This window comes from Ictalurus furcatus, chromosome 21 (assembly GCF_023375685.1).
Source record: "Ictalurus furcatus strain D&B chromosome 21, Billie_1.0, whole genome shotgun sequence".
Classification (NCBI taxonomy): Eukaryota; Metazoa; Chordata; class Actinopteri; order Siluriformes; family Ictaluridae; genus Ictalurus; species Ictalurus furcatus.
Window position 1 is genome coordinate 13585794 of NC_071275.1, and position 21335 is coordinate 13607128.

The following is a 21335-nucleotide window of genomic DNA, read 5'->3' on the forward strand; positions in this document are numbered from 1 at the left end:
GAGCAATAATAAACCACACTTTATAAACAACTGCACTACGACGTGTCTAAAACATCCAGGTCATCTGGTCGTCTTTTCAACCTGCTTTATTTCTTCATAAAGAAAGCCCACTGATGTTTTATAGTTTTGCCTTTTCTGAAAGTTCATTAGTGATTAATACTGTGGATTCCTACTTAGGTTAACAGATCATGTCTCACAAACTGATAATCCTAAATCCCAATGGGCTGTAAGCAAATAACTTTTTGTTGGTATACTGTAAGACATTTCAGGTTGGTAAAACATAGAAACGAAAGTTCATCTGTTGCCTTAAAATGTGACTAAACTCAAATTGAAGATAACCATTTTTTCCAACTCAAAAAGTAACATATGAGTTTTACAAATTTGACATGTCAAGACAATGGATTAATTAAGTTTAATTTTTGAAAACTTATAAACTTGAGTTTAATGTACAAAACTTGTCATGGCAATTGGAGTTAAAGATAATAAATAAGTTCAAATAAGTTAATAGGGCTATCATGTTTTACGATTAAGATATAAGTTAATTAAAGTGTATTTTTTTATCACTAATTAGGAAGATGTCTGTGAAAAGTGAGCAGTGACTGGAATAGAAACATACAATCCTGCATCCTGGCAAACCTGAACTGTACCTCCTCTGAATTAAAACACTATTATTGTGCATTGTCCAAATTTAGAATCTGATTGGACAGAAAGTTTTGATTAATTTCTGTATTCATTGTCTGATTGAAAGCTTATTAACTTATTCAGCTTTTTAATGAAGAAGCTGAATGTTTAATTTTTATTTACAAAGCTATACGGGGGAAACTCCCTTCTTATTTCTGTAATCTTCTATTGCCTATGAACAGCAGTTACAATTCTTACTCTTCTAGATGGTTGCTCTATAGGGTACCCAGGATTTGTTTAGAACTAGGAAAAAAGGCTTTTATGTATTTTGCGCTCTGGTCATGGAATAATCTTCAGAACACATTAGAGCTTAATCACTTTGCTACAATGAGTGAGTTTAATGTTCTGATAAAAAAAAAAAAAATTATGAAATCAAAGAGTGTAATTGCTATTCATAGCTGGATTTTGTATTATACATTTTTTTGTCTGTATTTTTATGTTTGTTTTTGTGATTTTGACTCTTAAGTTTGTTACTCTATAATGGTGTGCCTTGTTGGCCAGGTCTCCCTCGGAAAAGAGATTTAATCTCAAGAGATTCTTGGTTAGGCTTGGTTAGGCTTGGTTAGGCTTAGATAAAGGTTGAAGAAAAACAAACAAACAAAAAAAAAACTGTGTTTGTAGTATTCCTGAGCACTAATGTTTGGCATAGCACTTGTGTTTATTTGTGGCTTTCTCCGCATCACTGTGACATTATGTTAGGGGATATGTTGGTGTGTTTTGTAAGGGCTCCTTGCTCTGCATTTATTTCAGTTTAAACACTCATTGTTAATGAATGCATAACTAACAAATGTTGAGGCAAAATCAGGTTATCGAATCTTGTGAAAGATATAATATGTTGTTTATACACATTGAATCACAATGTGCAGGGATAAGAAAAGAAGATGGGTTTAATGGTGACAAACATGAGATAGGAGAGAATACGTACTTCTTCTTCATCCTGCGGTCTCTCTCAGCCTGCTTGCCCAGGGTCATAGTATCTCCAATGCTCATCTCAAAATCTGCAATTCAGTCGCAACACACAGAGCTCAAAATCCAACTCAGTTAAACAGTCCAATACATTCCCAAAGATTTATCAGCCAAACTGTTGCAGAGAGAACATTTAAAAGTGCAGACCTGGAATTACAAGTGGGGTCACCTGGCCGTCTTTGCTCATTGTTTGGGGCTTATCCTTCTTGCCAAACAAGCGGCCAATGGAGGACTTGATTCCCTTCTTTTTGTTGCCACTGAAGAGAAAGAGAGTGATAAATAAAGAGAGAGAAGGATAAAGTAAGAGAGGGACAAACATATCTTTCATCCCTTCCTCATGTCTTGACTCCTACCTCTGATGACAAAAAATTCAAGGACAGAAGAAGCACTGCCAAATATTTTTGTGAATATATGAATGAACGATTCTTCTATTAAGGAACAAAACACAATAGGGAATGTTGTTATAGGAAAATAATTAATAACGGGGTGGTTGATTATTTTCGAAATGACGAAGGGTTACACAATTAGACACTTGTTTTTTTTCACTATGAATTAGACTTTATTCATATGCACTTTTATTAGTTCATAAATAAGGACAAGTTATGTGAATATGACTAATAAACGCATTATTAAAGGTGCTAATGTGCAAAGAATGCTTTGTAAAGACATTGTTATGTAAATTATTGAGTATAAATTAATCATCTAAATTAATCTCTTATTAGTGTATAATTGACAACATGGTATGATTATAGATTTTTATAAAAGCTATTTTATATTGTAAAGCAGAAATTTAGTTATCACAAATTAGAAGCTAAAAAGGACTAAACAAGTTTAAACAAGTACATTTTTGCCCCATATTCTAAATTCAAGGTCTTTAGATTTGTGTCTTTTAGCAAAAAAGGTTTGAAAATTAATAGTATTCAAGCCAGTATATGTAGCATCCATAAAACAGGGGCAATTGTCTTATCTTTGATGAAACTTAACACTATAGATAATTTAATAAACAGCATGTGAATTTTTATTAAATGAATTAGTTGAATTGGATATAAATACTAGATTATGAGTTATGTATTCAGTATTAGTGCAGGTATAAAAATGGTGCCAATTATATACTAACAAGATGTGAATTTATTTAATTAATTCATGTTCAGTAATTTATAAAACAAGGTCATTTAATTACATATCACAACTAAAAATGTGTTTATTAGTCATTTTCACATAACCCTCAAGTGTCTAATTTGGGCTTTGTTGAACAAAGAGCAAGACCTTAATTAACCCCCTAATATGAGTTCCTTAAAATAAAGGGTAACCAACCTTAGATTAGGTAGCGTGTCTGCCATACAAGTCACTGTGAATTAAATCGTTACTATAGAAACTCTAATGTATTAGAAGAAGCACAATAATATTATAATTATATTATAATAATATTCTGTGATCTGCTTTGGCACTACTGTCAAAGCTGTGCTGTTATAGGTAATTAAAAATAATTTTATCTAATCAGATTCAGGAATTCAACAACTCTGTGGTATAACACTTATTAATGACTTGTTGTCCAGATGTATTGCCTGTTACTGGCCATAACAGATATGAATAAACACAACATGCTGTGATTACACACTAAATTATCATTATTGCACCCGGGAGCTGACAATGAGCCCAATCCTTTTCTCAGTCTTGTAGTATTGTTTTCCTATTAGCTTCACTGTCGTTACAGAATAATTCTGATTAGTTAACTGAATAATTGTTGGACGGGAGAGGTAAAGAATTTATATGTCGGTTGCCAACACATAAAAAAAGACTTCAGCATAAGAAGCACTGGTGCATCCTTGTTCTGGAGGCCTCACTTCCTCTGAGTGCATTTAAAAAAATTGCTATGTCTCTAAAAATTAAGGGCTTTAATCGATTTCTGAGATTGTAAGCAGTAATACTGGAGAATTGAGAAGCACCCATAGTATCTATCGTATCCAGGCACCTGTCTTCCTCATTATATGATTTGGTTCAACAATTATTGTACATTTTTGTAAAGTTGAAATCTTAAGTTTATAAGATTATAGTTATTTTTGTTCCTACTGCTATAATTACTTCTGTTGGATATAAAATATGCAATATACTATGACATTATATTTATTTTAAAAGAATAGTGTCATAGTAAAACATTCCGTGAAATTAACTGAATTCATATGATCTGAGAGATATAAAGAGAGAAATACTGTACAACCAGCATACTAATGATGTAAATTATCGACCTATACTCATCTGAGATTTTATGTAATATTTAGTATTGTATATCATATTTATTATTTCTCCTGTCTTATCAGTTTAACACATTTTAGCTCCCCTCTTGGCAGACTATTTGTTATTCATACACTAAGTTATTGCTTCAATCAGAGTTGATGTCTACTGAAATGAAATGTTTGGATTCACTTCCCCTCAATGAATATTTATAGAGTGCTGCCTCCCACAGAGACACTCTGCTTTCAGAGGAGATTAGGGGATAACTTCATTAGCACTGGGAGAGAGAGGTGTGTGCAAGAGAGAGAGAGAGAGAGAGAGAGAGAGAGAGAGAGAGAGAGAGATACAGACATGAGGAGCAAGAAAGACAGGGACAAAAAAGGAGATGTCTTTATCCAGATATTGCATCAGACCATTAATAATAATTGCATGCCATTAAATGAGAAGCATGTGGGCAGCAGGTATGAGGGGAATTTTAAGGGTGGCTGCAGTTTGAATACTCAGTAAATGGTGTGGTACATCTGTGAAAGTCACACATAATTAGCCAGAGGGCAGTTTTATGAATGAGTGTGATTTGCATGCAAAAGCTCAGGATTCTCCTTTAAACCGTCGGTCTAGCAACACTAAGGAGGTAATTACATTGTGTTTTATAGCAGTCTTATTTACAGAAGTTTTAATGACCTTGGACAAGCAACAAAACATTCAGTCACAGGTCTTTTAAGGGTTGTGTTATCAAAGAAACATTTATGTCAAGCACAGCTGTGACTATTTGGGTGAGTGTGTGAAATGTGAAATATATATATATATATATATATATATATATATATATATATATATATATATATATATATTCTTCAGTGTTGCATCTCTGCAGAACACTAAGTTCAGTATAATGACTTCAATGCTTATGCCAATAGTAAACCACCAGACATATGTGTTTCTACGGCATTATTCAATACACATATGTAAAACACTGAAGAGGGACACCTGAGCCCAAACTTTTTTATTGTCCATGTTGAAAAAAAATTTAAAAACACATCCTCACAAACACTGATCGTGATCCAACCATCATTATGCTAGAATGATCATTTGGCATACTACATTCATGAGACCTGAAATTAAATTAACGTATGCACGTCCATCAGAATTAGCTGAGATTTACCTCAGAATTACCCCAGGATTATCTTAGATTTAGCTCAGAATTACATCAGATTCACCTCTGATCTACCTCATAATTACCCCAGCATTACCCCAGATCTAAAATAATACAATAAGAAGTTAGAGAAAAGTGTTGATGCAGCCAGAAGATGTTTTAGTCCATGTTTTAAAATATGAGATAAATACAGTAATGGAACAGTTAGTATAAATAGCTAATTTTCTGTGCTGTTCTGTAAGAAAGATGTCAAAGATTTGTTCTGTTCTGTCAAAGATTATATGTATTGATTTGTTAAAAACAAGGAACTAGCAGACTACTGGCTATTTAGTCATTGCCAACTGTCAATTAGTATTAGCTTTTTATGTAAACTACATTTTGTGTCACCCATGGGTCATAACTTAAATGAAAACACACATTACAATCATGATGTTTGCATGTATATTTCTGTCAGTGTTGCCTTCTTCACCAAAATGTTTTTTTTGTTTGTTTTTTTTTTTATTAAATGAAATTACCATGTGGCATTATTATGTTTGCAAATATTCATTTTGATTATATAATTTTGTACATTTTTCTCATTGTACCAATTTATACCATTGTGCTAATTTTCTCATATTTTAATGCTAAATACAAGGCAGAACAACTTAAAATGAAAATGTAATTTTTATCCAGAACCTCTCTATTCATTTTGGATGACATTGCAGTGTGTGTGTGTGTGTGTGTGTGTGTGTGTGTGTGCAGGCGTGCGTGTGTGTGCGTGCATGTATACCCTCGGCCATCCTCGAGGCTTCCAGTCAGCTGAGCGAAGTTTATCTGATCGAGTTTGAGACTACGAGGGGAGGAAGGGGGCGACATCTCGCACTTTATAGTGGCTTTATCCTCACGAGCTTCCACTGGAGACTAGAGCAATGAAACAGACAGACAGACACACACACACACACACACACACACATGCATGAAACACAAAATCCTTACTACTGTGTAATCTACTAACATTATTATTAACATTAAACTCTTTTCATGCAATTCATGCTCTGTTACATGTTTATCAAGTTCTTTAAAAATAACTAAATGCAGCAACTTTTTTTTTTGTCTCATTTGCTTTGAATAAAACTTACAGTGACTTTCCTGCGGTGTTTTCGTAAATCACTAGGCTGGTAACGTTAGACAGAAAAGAGACAAACATGCAAACAGACAGGTTAAGCTGATTAAACACACAGTCAGATAAAGGGAAATAAATTGGATTCTGATGCCACACCGAGATCCTGTCATATCTCCTGGCCAAAACGAGAATATGACTGAAGAAAAAATTAAAAATAAATCAGTTCTATTGTAGGGTGAGCATTTGCAAAGGTTAGTGGTTATATCACTTGGATCTAATAAATAGTATTAGGCCATTCAGGAACAAAAATGTCAGAAATGTTTTACTAAAACATGAAAAAAAATGTACTAGGCAAATATACAAACAAATAACACTTATTTGTATGAGGTCAAATTATTTGTGACCATGAGATTATTAAAAATTATTTGGAAGGTTGAATAAGGCAAAAACACTTTTTGCTTATTTTTCAAGACCAGTTAATGTTGATCATTAGCGCTTGTTCTGTTTCAAATATATATGTATTTTTAAGGAATAAAAACGTGTGCTTGGGTCAATTTCTAAAATGATTATAAACAATCATTATATATATAATATACAAAGATAGGTTTGAAATGAAATGTTTCTACATTTTTTAAAAATACTATAAGGAGCAGTAAACAGCAGTAAATGGAGATTTATATTGCTAATAATTAAGACAAATGCTAAATATATTGAAGTTATTGTATTCCTATAAAATTCTGTGTAGAAAAAAATCAACCAAACATATAAGCCTATTATAGTGTGCAGTAAAGCCTTTATTGCATACTAAATGTGCATGGGTAGTGCTATGATTTCTCATTTCTCACCAGGGTCATGACACCAAGCTCATGGGCAGTGGAGCGAGATGCCATCTTTGGAGTGGAGCGGCCGCTGACGGGAGGTGAAGAGCTAGCGAGGGAGAGAGCAGTGACTGAGGTGGGGATAGTGGACCGTGGGCGCAGCGTCACATTCAGCCCATCCATGCTACCACTGTTCACACGGCTCTCGATCTCGTCTGCCCGTAGCTCGGCTGATTCTCGCTCTACCTGGATCATCCTGCAAATGACAATAAGAAACGCTTGTAGAGTACTGTATATACTGGATATACACACGCAGTTCAAAACCATCACAGACATTTCACACCAAACTATGTGCATATGAAAGTAATATTCACCTCAATTGAATTTGATTTCTATAGATATTGACAGAAAGCGCTTTAGAGAAATCTGGATGTAGATTTTGGTCCAATAAGGTGTGTTCTGTGTTGGGCCATTAAAGCAAGCAAAGTGTTAACAGAATCTCTACTAATAGAGTGTTAGGAAAATCTCCCAGATTGAACTGTTTTAACAGATGTTCTTGTAGAATAAATCTGGTATACAAGATACAGTCAGATGAATCAAACCAAATGTCTGCATGTGGGGCCTAATATTTTCTAGATTGTTTGGTATCGTCAATCTCAATTAATCATTTATTCTATTGTTTTGTGCCATACTTGACTTGACAGATGTCCTAATGCAAATAGCTGAGTTTGTTGAAAGGAATTCCAAAAAGATTGTTTGGCATATAGAGAGATAAATGGCTCCAAAAAACAGAAAAATAGTGTAACAAAAAAAAAAAAAAAGAGCCCAACATGCCCAAGCAGCCTATCACAAAAAGTCTAAAGCCACTGCTTTCTGAATACAGAGCTCTGCCATTCATGAATGCTAAATCTTTTTTTTTTTTTGCTTTTTGTCACATAATGTTATTCCTTTAATCTCTTAAATTCAACTATTTGTGCATGAATCAGTTCATTAGCAACGATATCCATCAGTTCATTTGTGACATTACTGGCAGTTGAGCTACAGAATGCTGTTCAACTAACTAAGTTACTAATCACTCAAGTACAGGTTAAAAAATGTTTTATACAGACATTTTCCTTACAAATATATAACTTTAAAATTCAGTGATACGTATTCAAAAATGTGCTTCCAAGAAACTGATTCAAATACACTCATCATTCATGCAATTAACTAATCAGCCATTGGGAAGTGGTCTGAGAAGAGTGGTCAGAGCTGACAGGAAGACTACTGTAACTCAAATAACCACTCTTTACAAATGTGGTGAGCAGAAACGCATCTCAGAGCACACAATACACCAAAACTTGAGGTGGATTGGCTACAACAGCAAAAGACCACTAAGAATGACTGTTCTTGGCTGACTTGAGTGGATCCTAATGTGGTATTCTGCTGTTGTAGCTCATCTGCCTCAAGTTTCTGTGTGTTCTGTGTTCTGAGATGCTTTTTGGCCCACCATGGTTGTAAAAATTGGTTATTTGAGTTATTGTAGACTTCCTCTCAGTGCAGGCCTTTCAATCCATTTTGATGTGAACATTACCTCACACTCTTGACCTGTATCTGCATGATTTGATGATGCTTTGCTGCTGGTAAATTATTGGCTGATTGGACAATGGCATGAATTTGCAGGGGTATAGGTGCTTTTATTTAAGTGGCTAGTGTGTGTAGATAGTGACATAAAGTAAGTAATATGTGCAATTCAGTTCCTTTAAACATAAAGCTACTACTTTTTAAAAAAAAATCAGAACCTCACAATCTCTGTGTTACATAAGTGACGTGTTGCTTTCTGAGTTGAACACAGCTTTCTTGCTGCTTCTAATCTTACCTGATCTCCTCATTGATGGCATCCAACTGCTCCTGTAACATGAGGGCAAGTGTCTGAGCATCTGAGTGACCACTGGGAGACAGCATGTCCCCTGAGCTGAACACGGTCTCACGGTCATCATCATCCAGCTCCGAGAGCTCTGTGTCGCTGCCCATCAGGTGTGAGCGGCTGCCTCGAAGGCTAGAAGGCTGTAATCGCTCCCAGTCCTGCTCAACCACCGGTAGAATCTGAAATGAAGATATTAATCCTGTTCATATGAGCAGATTCCTTTATTTGCACTCACACTTTTCACCAGGAGAATAAAAAAGCATGGGATTCATTCATGTTTAGTATCTACTTTACTTAATTTTTTTTAAAGATCCATTTCACTAAAGGGAACACAAGGGGTTAATTATAAATTATTTTCCAAAGAGTTTCCTCTTGACGCTATTTAAAAATAGAACTTACAGTAAGTGCAACATCCAGCGAAGCAGTAAAATATGAGGAAAAGACAATAATAAATATTATAACATATTTTATTATTATTTACATAATAAATATTCTGTGACTCTATAGCAATAGTATAGAGGTGAATTACAGTAGGTGTATTTATGCAATAGGGCTAGCAAAATAATTCTCCTTTAATTTCAAGTTGTTGCCTTGAAGCGATAGCCATATATCTTGAAAATGAAAAAGCAATTCAGTGTAAGTGCTGCATATTATTTTTCAATAGCAATGTTCTGATCTGTAATAGCATTATTCATGTAGAGCTGAAAACATTAGGCTACAGCCATTTCATAATATTTCCTCTGAGCAACAACCCTAACCCTAACCCTTGTTATGTAGAAAAGAAAATGCAGTTCGGTGTAGGTAATGGATTAATTCTCAAAGCAACAGCACTGAAAATTCTAAGCATACATATGATTTTTTTTTTAATTCATCAGTAACACATACAGTCATGGGAAAAGTAAGTACAACATCCTTGAATTCTGTTTTTGTTCATCAGAGCCTAAATAACAACTGTGTGATCCTCACAAACTTCTATAAACAACCAAATAACCTCAGGAAACAACAACAACAACAAACAGAAAACAGATTTCAATATGTAGTCGTCCACCCCCCACCGCCCCCCCCCCCAGCCCAAAAAAAAAAAAAAAGTAAACCAACATTCATAAAGCATGTGGGAAAAAATAATTCAGTAACATATAGAACACTTTTAGCAACAATAACTTTGAAGTAAATGTTTTATGTTGGAGTTTATCAGTCTCTCACAACATTTTGGAAAAATTTTGGCCTACTCTTCTACACAACATTGCTTCAGTTCATTGATGTTTGAGGGCATTTCTTTATGGACATCTCTCTTAAGATCCCACCACAGCATCTCAATGGGACTGAGGCCTGGACTTTGACGTGGGCATTCCAACACCTTGATTTTCTACTCTTTAGCCATTCAGATGTCGATTTTCTGGTGTGCTTGGGAACATTGTCCTGTGGCATGACCCAATTTCAGCTCAGCTTAAGCTACTGGACAGACAGCCTCTCATTTGTCTCAAGAAGATTATGGTATAAAGTGGAGTTCATCGTTGTCTCAATGACTGCAAGTTTCCCAGGTCCTGTGGCTGTAAAACAAGCCCAAATCATCACCTCTCCATCACCATGCTTGACAGTCAGTATGAGGTGTTTGTGGTGATACATGGTGTTTGGTATTCGTCAAACATGGGGCTGTGCATGATGACCAAACATCTCTGCCTTGCTCTCATCAGTCCAAAGGATATTGTCCCAGATCTTTTATGGTTTGTTCAGATGCAATTTTGCAAACCTAACTCATGCTGCTATATTCTTTTTGGAGAGAAGGTTTATATTTTTTAGCCACCCTTCTTGGAAAGCCATATTAATTCTGTCTTTTTCTGTTTGTACTGTCATGAACATAAACATTTAATGTGTTTACAGTACAGAGGCCTGTAGGTCACATGATATGATTCTCGGGTTTTTTGTTATATCTCTGAGCATTAAACAGTCTGACCTTGGACTGAATTTGCTTAGACCTCCACTGCTGGGAAGATCTGCAACTGTTTTGAAGGTTCTCCATTTGTAAACAATCCTTCTCACTATAGAATGGTAAATTTCATATTGTTTGCAGATGGCCTTATAACCCTTCTCAGATTGATGAGCAGCAACAATTGCTTCTCTGAGGTCATGGCTGATGTCCTTTCTTCTTGGCATGATAATAGACATACACCTGAGTGCTCCAGAACACCAAACTGCCAAAAGTTCTGCTTTTATAGAGGTAGTGGCACTTCTTGATAATAACCTCATCTTGTGCATTTCATTAGTAACACCTGGCTGCTAATTACTCTCTTGATGTTTGTGGAAGTAGGAAGGAAGTGTCTATTTTTCCCACTTGCTTTCTGAATGTTGGCTTTAGTTTTTTTGGGGAAAAAATGACTACAGATTGAAATCTGTTGTGGTTTTTTTTTGTTTTTTTTTTTGCTGTCATCGAAAGTTGTTGGTTTACGGAAGTTGGTGGTGACCACACAATTGTTATTTAGGCCCTGACAAATAAAAACCAAGAATTAAATAGGGTGTACTTTCTTTTACCCATGAGTGCATAATGGATTGAGGTGCACATATTGTGCTTTTCTCTTAATGGGTATACGAAGTACTATAAAGTAGCTATAAATATTGATTAAATTAACAATTAATTAAGCAAATGAATACATCCAGAGCCCATGTATTAAATTTGTGTAAGTCCAAAAAATTATAACATTCACTAGGTTTTCATAATGAAAGGGTATAGCAAGATCATGCTACTGTATCTCAAAATTATCAAAATGTTGACACTATAACCATGTTAAATTTGATTTCATGTGCACTTTTGCACCTCTAATGCTAACAGAATTTAAAAGGAGTGTCTATTCTCTTGAAGAGCTAAACTCCCAATGGATTTTAACGTGCCTATTATGTTGGAAAAAAAAGTTATGGGTCAAAATGACTTCCACAGTATAAATACACAGCTTGAAACAGTAAACCTTTATTATGGCTTGTCCAAAACAAGCCATAAGTAGAAATATTTGCCTATAAGTTCATGACCCTAAATGAGGAAAAGTCAAAAAATTTCAAAGAGAAAAAGAGAGATTACTGAATATTTCAGACATTTCAAATGTGGAAATGGGTCAAATTGACCCATAATATAATAAGGTGATAATATAACATGAAAAGACTTAATTTACATACTCTTTTCTACTCTGAGTTTTCACAAGGTGTATTTCAAGCAATTATTCTTTATAAGTCACCCATAGCACAACCAATTTATGCACATGCAAATTATCGCACGTTAATTTGAATATTAGTATCAGGGCCTCTGTGTTCAAATGCATTATGCATTACAAATACACTGCATGAAATCATGCACGTTATGTAATATATCAAAATTTTATTCATTTTGTGTTGTATTCTTTGTCTATTCTATTTTATATTGCTATTTCATTACTTACAGTGAGGGAAAAAAGTATTTGATCCCCTGCTGATTTTGTACGTTTACCCACTGACAAAGAAATGATCAGTCTATAATTTTAATGGTAGATTTATTTGAACAGTGAGAGACAGAATAACAACAAGAAAATCCAGAAAAACGCATGTCAAAAATGGTATAAATTGATTTGCATTTTAATGAGGGAAATAAGTATTTGACCCCTCTGCAAAACATGACTTAGTACTTGGTGGCAAAACCCTTGTTGGCAATCACAGAGGTCAGACGTTTCTTGTAGTTGGCCACCAGGTTTGCACACATCTCAGGAGGGATTTTGTCCCACTCCTCTTTGCAGATCTTCTCCAAGTCATTAAGGTTTCAAGGCTGACGTTTGGCAACTCGAACCTTCAGCTCCCTCCACAGATTTTCTATGGGATTAAGGTCTGGAGACTGGCTAGGCCACTCCAGGACCTTAATGTGCTTCTTCTTGAGCCACTCCTTTGTTGCCTTGGCCGTGTGTTTTGGGTCATTGTCATGCTGGAATACCCATCCACGACCCATTTTCAATGCCCTGGCTGAGGGAAGGAGGTTCTCACCCAAGATTTGACGGTACATGGCCCCGTCCATCGTCCCTTTGATGCGGTGAAGTTGTCCTGTCCCCTTAGCAGAAAAACACCCCCAAAGCATAATGTTTCCACCTACATGTTTGATGGTGGGGATGGTGTTCTTGGGGTCATAGGCAGCATTCCTCCTCCTCCAAACACGGCGAGTTGAGTTGATGCCAAAGAGCTCCATTTTGGTCTCATCTGACCACAACACTTTCACCCAGCTGTCCTCTGAATCATTCAGATGTTCATTGGCAAACTTCAGACGGGCATGTATATGTGCTTTCTTGAGCAAGGGGACCTTGCGGGTGCTGCAGGATTTCAGTCCTTCACGGCGTAGTGTGTTACCAATTGTTTTCTTGGTGACTATGGTCCCAGCTGCCTTGAGATCACTGACAAGATCCTCCCATGTAGTTCTGGGCTGATTCCTCACTGTTCTTATGATCATTGCAACTCCACGAGGTGAGATCTTGCATGGAGCCCCAGGCCGAGGGAGATTGACAGTTCTTTTGTGTTTCTTCCATTTGCGAATAATCGCACCAACTGTTGTCACCTTCTCACCAAGCTGCTTGGCAATGGTCTTGTAGCCCATTCCAGACTTGTGTAGGTCTACAATCTTGTCCCTGACATCCTTGGAGAGCTCTTTGGTCTTGGCCACGGTGGAGAGTTTGGAATCTGATTGATTGATTGCTTCTGTGGACAGGTGTCTTTTATACAGGTAACAAGCTGAGATTAGGAGCACTCCCTTTAAGAGTGTACTCCTAATCTCAGCTCGTTACCTGTATAAAAGACACCTGGGAGCCAGAAATCTTTCTGATTGAGAGGGGGTCAAATACTTATTTCCCTCATTAAAATGCAAATCAATTTATAACATTTTTGACATGTGTTTTTCTGGATTTTCTTGTTGTTATTCTGTCTCTCACTGTTCAAATAAATCTACCATTAAAATTATAGACTGATCATTTCTTTGTCAGTGGGCAAACGTACAAAATCAGCAGGGGATCAAATACTTCTTTCCCTCACTGTATCTATATACAACTCCAATTCCAAAAAAGTTGGGATGCTGTGTAAAATGTAAATAAAAACAGAATGCAATGATTTACAAATCTCATAAACCCATAAGTTACATGAACATAGAAAACATACCAAATGTTTAAACTGAGGAAATGTACCATTTTAAGAAAAATAATAAGGTAATTTTGAATTTGATGGCCACAACACGTCTCAGAAAAGTTGGGATGGGGCAACACAAGGATGGAAAAGTAAGTGGTAAGTAAGAAATAGCTGGAGGAACATTTCACAACTAATTAGGTTAATTGGCAAAAGGTCAACATGGTTGGGTATAAAAAGAGTATCTAAGAGAGGCATAGTCTCTTAGAAGTAAAGCTTGGCAGAGGTTCACCAATCTGCAAAAAACTGTGTCTACAAATTGTGGAAAAATTTCAGAATAACATGCCTCAACATAAAATTGTGAAAACTTTGAATATCTCACCATACATACAGTAATATTTCACAAAGCATCCTAACTTTTTTGGAATTAGGTTTCTAGATAATCTATCTAGAACTTCACTCAAGTGAATGCAGTATGGATCTATAAACAGAGTTCAGTACCTTTGTGGGCTCGTCCCTGAGTGCTACCAGTCTTCCTTTTTGTGCTCGCCGAATGACTCCAGTAGTGGCAAAGTGCTCCCCCTGTCCCTCCACCACAGAAAAACGCAGGTCTGTGGCACTGCCCAAATGAGACCTGGTAAGAGTCACACAGATAAGAGAGAAAATATACTCTAAATAGACTCTCTCCAAAAATTAGGTTTACAATAATCCGCTTAAATATATCAAAATCAAACATCAGCATGTCTTATCTATCCACTCATCTTTCCACTATCGAAAAAAAAAAGTTCAATCACTGAAAACAGCCTCCTTCTTTAATTGGGTTCCTTATTTGTTGGGGATTTTCACAAAGCCAGAGCAACACACAAGTTTAAAATTAGCACCAGAGTGATGAATTATCACCAAGACTTTGCTTAAGTTTGGATAAACACCAATGACCACTATAAAATGCACTAATTATAAAGAGCATTAAACTGCACCAAAGCCCTGTAAAATAACCTTAATATATATAAATGTTACAGTATAGTATACATTACCGAGGGTGTGTTCCATCTCCAAAAGCTCCACTCCTTCTCTTTAGATGATCAAGCTCTGTGCGAAGCTTTTCAATTTCTCCTATCAGTCTCTCCTACAAAGCAAGTATTGTCTTTAAACTTCAAATCATCTTTGAATTGAGCAATGGTAGATGAAAAAATCCTGATTAAAAAGAGCCTTATTTTTTGTTATACAACAGTTAGTTCCGGTAATTTGATCGGTCGAGTGGCATTTCAAGAGTGCTTATATTTCCTTTAACCGCACTGGGACATTTCACTGTGTGTATCATTCCATGGTCTGTGTTCGGCACATAAAATTCCACTTCCTAGTTCAAAACTGTTTGTAAAGTAGTGCTAGTGAACATGGCAAAGGATAATTTTCATGAATATAACTATAAAGGAAGAACGAATGCTAATTTTACAAGAAGCGACTTTATCAGAATCTACAAATCAATGTGAGCTAGTAAGCCTGCTAGGCGATGTGCTATAACGTGAGTGTGGCTTCTTCAGGATCTATTTCCAGTAGCAGAGCAAAAATAAACAGAACATTTCTCCATATTGTGTATGAAATGTCAGTTACTCAATATTAATTTCTTGTCTATAGAATTGCTGTATAAAAGCAATATAACAATCGTGCGGTTCTGAATTCTTATTCTTGCTCGTGCGATATTGCTTAATTAGAAACTGTTTAGCTCTCACTCTCTAACTCTTGTTATTACCATGTTTTATATTTAGAAATGAAAGAACAGTAATTTAATACTCTACAGAGCAAACAGAATAATTTATACACACAGCTAACCAATTTTTTTAAAAAAAACTCTTATGTTTTATGTTACCTTGCTGTGGTGGAACTCTTCCAACTGCTTCTGTGAATTCTCCAGATCCTGGATGAGTGCATTCTAGAAATTAAAATTAAAGAAAAAGTGACAACAGATGCTGAGTGGGATATCATTCTTAAATGTTGTAAATGTGGGTATGAAAGCTATATTGTAATAAAAGGGAAAGTTATAAAGCTATATTACTTCAAATTAATTCCACTTCTCCCTGCAACTAAACTAAACTCTCATAAACACATTTACAAGAAGCGTTAGAGCTAGTTTGTTCATGTTTCTGCACTCTGAAGGAAATGCCATGTGGGTCAGGAATCTGTTACAGCATGTTCTTTATGCTAATAAAGAGCTAATAAACCATATAGAGACTTGATGTAGTCATGATACAGGGGTTAAAGTTAAAGTAGGGTGGAAAATACTTGAGCAATTGTACTTCGTTACTATACAGTATTTAAGTATGAATTTGCTGTATATCTACTTCACTTGAGTATAATTGTAATTGAATACTACTACTCTTACTTAATTACATTTTGAAGAACAAAAAGCTTTTTGCTCCTTACATTTTTATTTAGACCTTTAAAGTACTTGTTACAAATCTCAAAGGTTTTGTCTTCTCTCATCCAGCCACACAAATTATCAATCAAATGGGCACAGTTTAGAATCAAATCATTTCAGTTTGGCAATTAAGAATCGTATCAATTTGTCATTTGCGATGACCTTCTCATGCTACACAATGCATTTAATGTGCTACAGTTATCTGTGTCCATCTGAAGATGGATAAACCTCTACACTGCAGTGTCGTCCTTGAGGATGAAAACCCCACTACCTCAGTAAAATGTTTCAATATGCTGGAGTAAGCAAAGACTCATATAAAATGAGGTCTCACTTTTGCCTGCCTAAAAGGCAAGAACTCCATTTAATTTGAAAAAAGCATTCTGAAGTAAGTTTTGCTAATTTGCTAACATTAACTTGCTATATTTAACTAAAGTAGCCTGTTTTCTTTGCTAATGCCAGATTAGAGTAGCATTGATTTGAGTAACTAATATAAATTTCCTATGCAGTAAATAAAATTCCAGCCAATAGTAAACAGTGGTTATTTTACTAGTTATTTTACTTCTGATTAATTCATTAGCAAACTACTACGTGTAGCGTTAGTCATGCATATGACGTTTTCAGGCGGGTTTCAAAATGGGTTAGTTGCTTAAAAATGAAAATCTGATTCTAAGAGATTTAGATCATTTAGTGTTAAAAGTTCTTTTCCTCATGACATTTCATTAGTAAAACATTTACTTTTTAATACTTGTGTACATTTAAAAGTATCTTTTATTTAGCTTTTACTTGAGTACATTTTGTACATTTTGGCTGGATCATTCCACTTTTTATGTGACACATTATCTATACTTTCAGTTTAATGTACTTTTTCCTCAGTACTTTTTCCACCCCTGGTGACAAGCTTTTATGGACAGTAAAAGATTTTTAATGGACTGAGGGGTGGTGGAGGCAAAAACAAGCATGTCAGAATGTTGTGAGATGTAAGGGAAAGTTACGACTATGTGGAGCCGACGTTCACATGGTTAAAATGTGCTTGTGTTTATGTGTAAATACTTCAATATTTTAATGGGCTACACTGTAAAAAAAAATGTACTGTAAATTTTACAGTAATTTACTAAAGTACTGCAAAAATTACAATAAACAACTATAAACATATTTGCTGTATACTGTAATTCCCATCTGTATATAGTGTAATACATGATCCAGTACAACTTGATGCAGGATACAATTGAGCTGAAGGTTAAGGGTCTTGATCAAGGACCCAACCATGGCAAGTAGTTTTGAACACATGACCTTCTGATCTGCAAACCAAGGTCCTAACTGAGCCACCTCAACTAGCTCAAATAATTTGCATAGATTCAATCACTTCTACCACTGAATTAACCCACACTAAAAGATTGCATTGATTCACTGCAAGCTGGTTGAGATAGTTGTGGTGGCTCAGGTGTTAAGGCTTTGAGTTACAGATCAGAAGGTCATGTATTTAATTCTGAGCACTGCCAAAGAGCCATGATTGGGCCCTTGTGCAAGACGCTTAACCTTCAGTTTAGTTGTCTCCTGCATGAATTGTAGGATTTTTTAATTTATTTTTTTAAAGCCTCAGCCAGATGAGCAAATATACTGGATCATGTGTTATGTTATATTATGCAAGATATCACAGTACTTGTAACAGTAACTGTAAATATTTTTACAGTTGTTAACTGTAACAGTGTAATGAGCAATAAATGAATGTTCACTGAGCAATAAATTTTGCATTACCTGATACTTTGAAATCTAAATGGATCTGTGCTGACTCGTTTGATTTGTCATTATTTTTATTATATGACTCATTTCATTTTAACTACCTCTATTATATGGTTTTAACTTATTCTTATTCACTCATATTTGGTTGCACAGTGCTGTGTGCATATATGAATAAACATATACTGCTGTGTGCTTCTATATACAGTATAAACGTGTGTGGGTGTGTTTCAACCTTATCCTCCAGGGCAGCCATTCGTTCTTTCAAGTGGAGCTGCAGGCGTTCATTAGATTCAGTGAGCAGGCGGTCCACTGTATCTGAGAGACGCCTGTTGTGTTCCTCATTCATTTTCTCCCTTTGACGAGCCTAATAGAAAAAGAGAGGGGATACAACAAGTAGTCATGAGAAGATAAGATTATATTATGCAACCAGTAGATGGCAGGCCTTTTCATTCAAGAACATAGGTGGAATTTTTTTTTTTAAGTGTGCTTCCAGCTTTTGTGTAAATGTAAATGGACAAAAGAAGTTCCTCAGATATTAAAACCAGTAATCAGAAATTCTTTGAGAGTCCCTTTTTGGCCTGGTATAAGAACCCTTTAACATCTCATAAGCAGTCCGGCAGTTGGACATCTGAGAAGCCAGCTTGTGGAAATTGAGATAAATATTCAGGTAAAGAAATTGTAAGAAGAATAAGTTTGGGAGGAAAAAACAGATCTCCAGTGCTTCCTAAATTTCACTGTTTTCCTATGGTTGCTATGGTGATAAAATTCTTGAACGTGTGAACAGTGCACCGTAGACTGGCAACATTATTACTTCTTGGTAATCTCAGACTTCTGAAACCTTTGTATTTGTATGTACTTAAACATCCAATTCTCTCATACATGTATACACACAATTGCACACTCTCCAAGGACAAACCCACATGTGCACGTCACTCACTCGGCTCAGCTCCTGGTTCTTCTCCTCCAACTGTGACTCTAATTGTCGAAGACGCTCTTCAATGTTTCCATGTCGTTCCTCTGCCTGCAAAATTGAATGTCTCTAGTAAAAAAGAGCAGTAGTAATGCTAGTAATGTTGCATTTTCATATTGCAAAAGCTGCCTAATGTTTATTATGGTTTATGATTGTATGTTAATGTGGAAAGCTCAAATTTAAAGAATGAATTTATGCTTTTGACATGGGAAGAACAAACAATGCACTCGCTGTTCTAGTGCTTAAAATCTTGAGAGTGCTCGGCAGAAATATGGCTATTGACTGAGGCTGACTAGCACTCTGTCCTTATCTAGCTAGCACTCAGATGTTTTTATACAAACAAGCCAGAATAGCAATAGAAATGAGACAAAACTAATAGCAAGATCAACATTTCCCTCAGATGTGCTGGTAAATTACTAGAAAAAGATCAAAGTTCTCTGGCATATTGAGTAATATCAATACGCTTAGAACAGAACCATAGCAAACAGAATTATGGCGTCACCTTCAACAATGTTGATGTGAAATTTGGCCAAAATTAGGGAACCACCACTAGGCACAATAATAACATGGTGCATGTTGCATATTACACAGAACACTGCACCTGGAACATCTCAGTAAAATCACCTGATGAAACTGCTGTATGGTCAGAAGCACAAAAGCAGTCATAGTAAGCTGTTTTAAATTACAAAATCAAAAGCAACTGCAAAAAAGTCAAATGAGTTGTGTTTCCTTTAAAAGAAAAAAAAGTCAGACAAGTGGAGCAGCTCCTGTGTATACTCCACAGAGAGAAAATGCTACTTTCCTGTTTTTATCAATGCCTCAAAGATTAAGCAGTTGGGGGGGATGTGTGACTTGCCTTGGTGAGGGCAGCCACTCTCTGAGCCAGTTCAGCCTCCACCTCTGGCAGTGTTTCGGCCTTCCTCATGGTCTGCTGTAGCCTCTGTTCAGCCAGCTCCAATAGCTCCTGCAAATGACGCACCTTCTCCTCGCTCTGAAAAACACACAGATTTAGACTTAGATTATGAATCCTGGATTCATCCCAATAAAGCACATACAGAGTTTACATACTTGCACCCTGTCTCTACACACCACACATTACAGAAGACTTCACTATGGGAAATCGATAGGGTGGAAACTAATCAGACACAAAATTGAAACAAAACAGGTCAACACAATCAGGCAACAAACCAATGACAATGCTAGAGATACAGCAGAAAACCAAAAGAAATATGGTGTCTGTTGCCATGAGAACTGTGATGCGAAGGGAGAAACTGTGACAATCAGCCTGAGACATGGCTATGGAATAATGTACACAGGTATATTTGAAGAGAAAAAAAAATCCTACACATTTCCATTGTAAGTATTCATGTGCCAGTATTAACATTTAATATCTTAGTAACATTTTCCCATAATATGCATTAGAGATATTTCTATATTTGAAAACCTCTTTACATATACCTGTTCTCACATCATTTTTAACTTGGTAGGATAAAACCGAATATTGTCACTCGTAGTTAGTGATTTTTACTTCTGTAAAGCATTGCTGAGATTTTACTAGAAAAGAAATTTAATTATTGCTATATGACAATGTGGTGGACTTGACCTGTCGATGGAGCGAGTCCTTGGTGGCCAGCTCGTTCTCCAGTTTGTCATTCAGGTCATGGATGGATGTTGTTTCACGTTGTGCGGCCAGGTAGCGCTTCTCCAGTGTGGTGATTCGCTCCTCCATATCCTCCTTCTGTGCCATCGCCTGTTGAACAGGCATATAGTAAGAGCGAAACACACTCCAAAAATACAAGACTTTATAAATGCATAGAGGACATCGAATGTTAAAATATTTTTCAACTTTCAATACGGTATACTTTATAGGGACAGCTGGCTGCATTTCATTGCAACTGCATTGAAAACATTGCTTATACCACAGCGCTGTTGAATTCTTGAATATGATCGGTCAGGTGTTGATTAATTTACTGTAACAGCAGCTCTGACAGTAGTGCTGATTGCAAGGTTTATATTAATGTGCTCGTTCTAATACGTTATTGTTTCTATAGTAACAACTTGCAAAGAGACTTGGCAAATGTTCCACATCATCTATGTGCTGTTATGTAATAAAAAAATGTATATGACATGATATGGTGAAAATTCCCATGAGGAGACATTTATTTAACATTTATGGAAGGAGACTCCAGTGTCAGCGCTTTGTAACAGGAAGACATAAAGCTGTAACTTTACGTTA

The 21335-nt window shown here is 35.9% G+C and overlaps 2 protein-coding genes across 2 annotated transcripts in view; both read right to left on the bottom strand.

Annotated features, from left to right (window-relative positions):
- Positions 1 to 19135, bottom strand: part of ppfia4 (PTPRF interacting protein alpha 4) — a 29462-nt gene extending 10327 nt beyond the window's left edge. Inside the window, exons 1-11 of the mRNA XM_053652601.1 lie at positions 19067 to 19135; positions 18362 to 18493; positions 15841 to 15903; positions 15008 to 15099; positions 14475 to 14607; positions 8811 to 9037; positions 6980 to 7208; positions 6151 to 6186; positions 5802 to 5932; positions 1795 to 1904; positions 1607 to 1679 (exon numbers count right to left, since the gene is read on the bottom strand). Of these exons, the coding sequence (XP_053508576.1) occupies positions 1607 to 1679; positions 1795 to 1904; positions 5802 to 5932; positions 6151 to 6186; positions 6980 to 7208; positions 8811 to 9037; positions 14475 to 14607; positions 15008 to 15099; positions 15841 to 15903; positions 18362 to 18475 (1208 nt within the window). The 5' untranslated portion in view covers positions 18476 to 18493; positions 19067 to 19135. The remainder of the gene's footprint in view (positions 1 to 1606; positions 1680 to 1794; positions 1905 to 5801; positions 5933 to 6150; positions 6187 to 6979; positions 7209 to 8810; positions 9038 to 14474; positions 14608 to 15007; positions 15100 to 15840; positions 15904 to 18361; positions 18494 to 19066) is intronic.
- A 745-nt stretch (positions 19136 to 19880) lies between these two features.
- On the bottom strand, positions 19881 to 20846 carry LOC128624699 (liprin-alpha-4-like). Its single transcript, XM_053652361.1, has 2 exons — positions 20703 to 20846; positions 19881 to 20090 (listed from the first exon to the last, which is right to left on the bottom strand). The coding sequence occupies exons 1-2, from the start codon at positions 20844 to 20846 to the stop codon at positions 19926 to 19928; spliced, it is 309 nt and encodes a 102-aa protein (XP_053508336.1). The 3' UTR covers positions 19881 to 19925.
- Between the last annotated feature and the right edge of the window lie 489 nt (positions 20847 to 21335).

What these genes read in the sequence shown, in the direction of transcription:
- LOC128624699 (XM_053652361.1), bottom strand. Translation starts at nt 20,846, where the DNA reads ATGGCACAGAAGGAGGATATGGAGGAGCGAATCACCACACTGGAGAAG. An exon ending in AGGACTCGCTCCATCGACAG is followed by an intron (nt 20,091 to 20,702) that starts GTCAAGTCCACC and finishes TGTGTTTTTCAG; the next exon opens with AGCGAGGAGAAGGTGCGTCA.